This window comes from Pipistrellus kuhlii, unplaced genomic scaffold (assembly GCF_014108245.1).
Source record: "Pipistrellus kuhlii isolate mPipKuh1 unplaced genomic scaffold, mPipKuh1.p scaffold_m20_p_20, whole genome shotgun sequence".
Lineage (NCBI taxonomy): Eukaryota > Metazoa > Chordata > Mammalia > Chiroptera > Vespertilionidae > Pipistrellus > Pipistrellus kuhlii.
The window spans coordinates 15,560,948-15,567,235 of record NW_023425516.1 but is presented as its reverse complement, the minus strand read 5'-3'; the positions used below and the strand labels follow the sequence as shown (position 1 = coordinate 15,567,235).

Below are 6,288 nucleotides of genomic sequence, written 5' to 3'. Positions count from 1 at the left end.
ATATTTCCCATGTTTGATCTACTGTAAATGGCCCTGTTTAAAAAAGCTTCCAATTGTTCACTGCCTCTATGTAGAAATACACTTGGCTTTTGTATAAACATCTTGTATCCTGCAACTTTGCTAAACTCACTAATTCTAGTAGCATTTTTGTAGGTTATGTAAGTTTTCTAAGTAGATGATCAAGTCATCTGCAAATTTTACTCATTCTTTTCTAATATGAATGCCTTTTATTTCTTTACCGTGCCTTATCAAAGTAGACATAACCTCTACTACAGGGGTTAATCAGAAATGGTGACGGCAGACATCCTATACCTTGCCCCATATACAAAAATTAGCTTAAAATGGCTTATAGACCTAAATGTAAAAAAAATAAAACTATAAAGCCAGGTTAGCACCAAGCCAGGTGAGTCTTAGTGGATCTTCCCCCCACCAGTTGAGCTGCCTCAGCAGAGGCCCCATGGAGCAGAGACAAACTTGCCCCACTGTGTACACATGGCTGATTCATGAGCAAAATAAGTGATAACTGTTTTTCAAGCCATTAAGTTATGGGGAGGTTTGAATAGAGCCCTTATCCAGAGATATTTTTAAATAACATAGAAATGACCCCAGAGCCTGGCCTGTGTGACTCAGTGGTTGAGGATAGACCTATGAACCAGGAGGTCATAGTTGATTCTGGGTCACGGCACATGCCTGGGTTGCAGGCTCGATCCCCCAATAGGAGGCATACAACAGGCAATCATTGATTCTCTCTCATCATTGATGTTTCTATCTCTCCCTCTTCCTTCCACTCTCTGAAATCAATAAAAACATTTTTTTTTTTTTAAATGATCCCACCTAGTTTCTAAGGATCATGTCTGCGAGTCAAGATCCCCGATCCAGAGACAATGGCCCCGACGGAATGGAGCCTGAGGGCGTCATCGAGAGCAACTGGAATGAGATCGTTGACAGCTTTGATGACATGAACCTCTCAGAGTCCCTCCTCCGTGGCATCTACGCCTATGGTTTTGAGAAGCCCTCTGCCATCCAGCAGCGAGCCATTCTTCCTTGTATCAAGGGTTATGATGTGATCGCTCAAGCCCAATCTGGGACAGGAAAAACAGCCACTTTTGCCATTTCGATTCTGCAACAGACTGAATTAGACCTAAAGGCCACTCAGGCCTTGGTCCTGGCACCTACTAGAGAATTGGCGCAGCAGATACAGAAAGTAGTCATGGCTTTAGGACACATGTGTCAAACACAAGGCCCGAGGGCCAAATCCGTCCCGCCAGGCCTTGCAATGTGGCCTGCACCGCGCTGTCATCACTGTACTCCGCTGCGTTTCCATCACAATGACAGTTTATGACTGTTCAGTAAACCATTCGGCCCGCGATTTAGGCTGGATTTTAGATTTTGGCCCCTTCTCTGATTGAGTTCGACACCCCTACTTTAGGAGATTACATGGGTGCCTCCTGCCATGCCTGCATTGGGGGTACCAACGTATGTGCAGAGGTGCACAAGCTACAGATGGAAGCTCCCCATATCATCGTGGGCACCCCAGGTCCTGTGTTTGACATGCTTAATCGCAGATACCTGTCTCCCAAATACATCAAGATGTTTGTACTGGATGAAGCTGATGAAATGTTAAGCCGTGGGTTCAAGGACCAGATCTACGACATATTCCAAAAGCTCAACAGCAACACCCAGGTGGTATTGCTGTCAGCTACAATGCCTTCTGATGTGCTTGAGGTGACCAAGAAGTTCATGAGGGACCCCATTCGCATTCTTGTCAAGAAGGAAGAGTTGACTCTGGAGGGTATCTGCCAATTCTACAATACATCAACGTGGAGAGAGAGGAGTGGAAGCTGGACACATTGTGTGACTTATACGAAATCCTCACCATCACCCAGGCAGTCATTTTCATCAATACCCGAAGAAAGGTTGATTGGCTCCCTGAGAAGATGCACGCCCGAGACTTCACTGTCTCTGCCATGCACGGGGATATGGACCAAAAGGAATGAGATGTGATCATGAGGGAGTTCCGCTCTGGCTCGAGCAGGGTATTGATCACCACTGACCTGCTGGCCAGAGGCATTGATGTGCAGCAGGTTTCTCTAGTCATCAACTATGACCTTCCCACAAACAGGGAAAACTATATCCACAGAATCGGTCGTGGTGGATGTTTTGGCCGTAAGGGTGTGGCTATTAACATGGTGACAGAAGAAGACAAGAGGACTCTTCGAGACATCGAGACCTTCTACAACACCTCCATTGAGGAGATGCCCCTCAATGTTGCTGACCTCATCTGAGAGGGGCTGGCCTGCTACCTCATCCCGGCCAGGGTTCTCAGTCCTTGGCAGGCTGAGGAGGAGCAGGAGGGGGAAGGGAAGGGAGCCAAGGGATGGACATCTTGTCAATTTTTTTCTTTTCTTTTTTCTCTTTGAATAAATGTCACTTTTTGAGGCAAAGAAGGAACCGTGAACAATTTAGATACCCTTTTCTTTGGGGTAGGCTCATGCCCCAGGCGCCGTCTCTTCTCCCCAAAACACTAATCCACTTCCCTAACCTAGTCAACCTCCAAACCCGACTCCCTGCTCCAGCCAAATTCCTCTGAAAATGATTCTTCAAGGGGGCTGTGTCACTAAACCTCATTTACTGGACCAAATCTGGAGGGAGAACCCTTGAGTTAGGTGGCCCAGGGGATTGTTCCCATGTGGGGGGGAGCAGGGGAGAAAAAATAGTAGCCATTTTTACATTGTTTTGTATAGTATTTATTGATTCAGGAAACAAAATTCTGAATAAAATTACTTGGAAACTGAAAAAAAAAAATGATCCCAGAGACAAAGTAAGAAAAGATAGATAAATACTTTAAATTATAAAACTTCTGCATGTGAAAAACTGTCATAAAAAAGTTAAAAGTTAAGGACACTTACTTTTGGGAATATACACAAAAGAACTGAAAGTAGGGACTCAGACATATTTGCACACTCGTGTTCATGACATTATTCACAATGGCCAAAAGGTGGAAAAAACTCAAGTGTTCATTGATGGGTGAATGTGGTATCTCTGTACAATGAAATATTATCCAGAATTAAAAAGGAAGGGAATTCTGTCACATGATACAACATGGGTGAACCTTGAAGGCATTATGCTAAGTGAAATAACCCAGTCAGAAAAGGACAAGTATTGTATTATCTGAGGTTCCTAGAGCAGTTAAGTCTATAGAGACAGAAAGAATAAAGGTTACAGGGGCCGGGGAAGGGAGAAAGGGGGAGTTAGTGTTTAAAGGGCACAAAGTTCCAGTTTGGGAAGTTGGAAAAGTTCTGGGATGGATGGTGGCGATGGTTGCATAACTATGTGAATGTACTTACAATGTCACTGACCTGTACGCTTAAAAATGGTTACAATAGTAAATTTTATAATATATGTATTTTACCACAATGAAAATGAAATAAGGTAAAGACAAACAGAAAAACTGAAAAAATATTTGCAATATAGTTGCAAAAATAATATTGTCAGTTGTTGGTTAAAAAAAAAAAAAAATATATATATATATATATATATATATATATATATATATATATATATATATTATTGATCTTTTACAGAGAGGAAGGGAGAGGGATAGAGAGCTAGAAACACCGACCAGCTGCCTCCTGCACACCCCCTACTGGGGAAGTGCCTGCAACCAAGGTACATGCCCTTGGCCAGAATCGAACCTGGGACCTATCAGTCCGCAGGCCAACGCTCTATTCACTGGGCCAAACTAGTTTCAGCAGTTTTGATTTTTTAACATGGGAAAATGGCAAAAACATGCAATGTGATATAAGAATGAGGATGAAGAGAGGGAGGAGAAATAAAAATGGCTAAAAAGCACTTTGGAAATATATTCCATCTCTCAAGTAAGCAGTTTTAGTGAGGGTGTGGAGTAACATCATATACAGCTGGTAAGTGTGTAAATGAGCATCTTTCGAGAAGGCAGTTCGGTTCTATGCATCAGATCTCTTTAAGAAGTGCCATTATCCCACAACGGCACTACTAGGAATTAATTCCAAAGAAGTAGTCAGATAGACACCAGGAAAGCAATAGAAAATGGCTTTTCATCAGGAAAAAATTTGAATCACCCTAGTGGTCCATTAAGAGGGAGTTTGTACATAAATGCTGATCTGACAAACAAATAGGTATAATTTTGATTCATTCACATCAATGGCTATTGCTGTGTTGGCTATTGTCATTTTTTTATTTGTCAGTCTAAGGGAAAAGAGGTCAGTGCTCCTGATTAAATAGACAGGGATTGCACGTTTTAAAAATTCTTGCTGCACACCAGTGTGCTGTGACACACCGGCTGAAAATTGCTGCTTTAGTTATCTCTTAGATATTGTTAAGTGATGAAAGCAAGAACAGAAGACATGTTTTAAACGAGCCCATTTGGTTGTTTTAAAATGTGTGGCATGATCTTAATTTGATTGACTGATTGATTGATTATTGTTTTGACAGTATTCTTTTCTTAGTGAAGTAAAATTCACAAAACATAAAAGTAACCATCTTGGGGTTACTTTTATTCAGTTGCATTTAGTACATTCAGGATGTTGTGCAACCATCACTTCTACCTAGTTCCAAAACATTCTCCTCAACCAACAGGAAACCTCATTCCCATTAAACAGTCCCTCCCCATTCCACTTCTTCCACCCCCTGACAACTAACCTGCTTTCTGAGTCTGTGGAATAACTTATCCTGGATATTTCCTAGAAATGGGACCATACAATATGTGACCTTTTATGTCTGGCTTTTTTCACTTAGCGTAATGTTTTCAGGGCTCATTCATGCTGTAACAGATATCAGAATTTCATTCTGTCTTACGGCTGAATAATATCCCATTGTCTGTGTATAGCACATTTTGTTTGCCCACTTATCAACTGATAGACATGTGGGTTATTTTCACCTTTTGGCTATTGTGAATAGTGCTGCTGTGAATGTTTGTGTATGAGATTTTGTTAGAGTACCTCTTTTCAGTTCTTTGGGGTATACGTCTAGGACTGGAATTGTTGGGTCTTATAATAATTCTATGTTTAACTTGTTGAGAAACTGCCAGACTGTTTTTCCACAGTAACTGTATCATTTTTTATTTCCACCAGCAATATACAAAGCTTTCAGTTTCTCCACATCCTCACCTATACTTATTTGGCTTCTTCTTTTTTATCCTAATAAGTGTGATCTGATATTTCATTATAGCTTTGATTTGCATTTCCCTAACAACTAGTGAGGCTCGGTATCTTTTCATGTGCTTGTTGACCATTTGTAGATCTTCTTTGGAGAAATGTCTCTTCAGGTCTTTTGCCCAGTTTTAAACTGGGTTATCTGTCATTTTGTTGTTGAGTTGTAAGAGTTCTCTATTTGGTTTTTTAAGTATATGCATGTTTATGTGTGTCATTCATTCAACAATATCCATAAATGTTTACTGAGCACCTACAATGTACCAGCCATTGTACAGTGGTAGTAGACAAGCCAGACAAAAATGCTTGTCTATAGAGAGCTTCTAATCTAATAGGAGAGAGCTAACATAAAGAAGCAAATTAACAGAATCTACTCTGATTACAATAAATATTAAGAAGAGTGTAAAGTGATGTAAGAAAGTGAGAAGAGGACTTCTATACTGGAGCAGCCAGGGGAGACCTCTCCCTTAGGAGGGAACATCTGGGCCGACACAGAGATAACAAAGAACCAACCTTGTAAAGACCTGGGAGAAAAGCTCCAGGCAGTGGGAACAGTTGGTGCAAAGGCCCTGAGGCCAAATGAGCTTGGTGTGTTTAAGGAGCAGTGAGAAGGCCAGTGTAGCTGGAGCAGAGTGAGCACAGGGGAGAGATGTGTCAATAAAATCAGACATGTGGACCGGGGCTGGACCATATGGAAAAGCTGGACACACAAACTGACAGTGGCAGCTTCTAGGGAGATGCAGATCTTCCCTTTCTATTATACTTTACATACTTCTCTTGTGTTTGATTTTTATAAAAAGCATGCATTTATTTTGTGAGAAAATGTAATATAAAAAGCAATGCATGCCCCAAAATAAAATATTTAATATAGAAACACATAAAGAATAAAATGAAAATTACCCATATGGCCAGCCCCTAGAACCAAGCCAGCAGTGGGCTATTTGTTTCTCTTCAGGAAAGACAATTTTGTACCAAGAAGCATAACCTTTTCCCCCGAAGGGTCCCCTTGAAGCCCTCCTAAAAGCACTCTCAGGGAACACACAGCTCTCACATAAAATAGCTTCCAAAGTGTGCACAACCTTGGGCCCAGCATTTCCAC

General features: G+C 41.4%; 1 protein-coding gene across 1 annotated transcript; it reads left to right on the top strand.

Annotated features, from left to right (window-relative positions):
- The first annotated feature begins 832 nt into the window (after positions 1-832).
- LOC118725477 (eukaryotic initiation factor 4A-I-like) lies at positions 833-2,285 on the top strand. The gene is made up of 3 exons (XM_045585362.1): positions 833-1,220; positions 1,430-1,854; positions 2,172-2,285. The coding sequence occupies exons 1-3, from the start codon at positions 851-853 to the stop codon at positions 2,283-2,285; spliced, it is 909 nt and encodes a 302-aa protein (XP_045441318.1). The 5' UTR covers positions 833-850.
- Positions 2,286-6,288: the final 4,003 nt, after the last annotated feature.

Bases quoted from the DNA above. Each gene is read 5' to 3' on its own strand.
- LOC118725477 (XM_045585362.1), top strand. From the start codon at position 851: ATGTCTGCGAGTCAAGATCCCCGATCCAGAGACAATGGCCCCGACGGA. The intron at 1,221-1,429 runs GACACATGTGTC...CCCCTACTTTAG, and splicing joins GAAAGTAGTCATGGCTTTAG to GAGATTACATGGGTGCCTCC. The intron at 1,855-2,171 runs GTGACTTATACG...TTTGGCCGTAAG, and splicing joins GTGGAAGCTGGACACATTGT to GGTGTGGCTATTAACATGGT.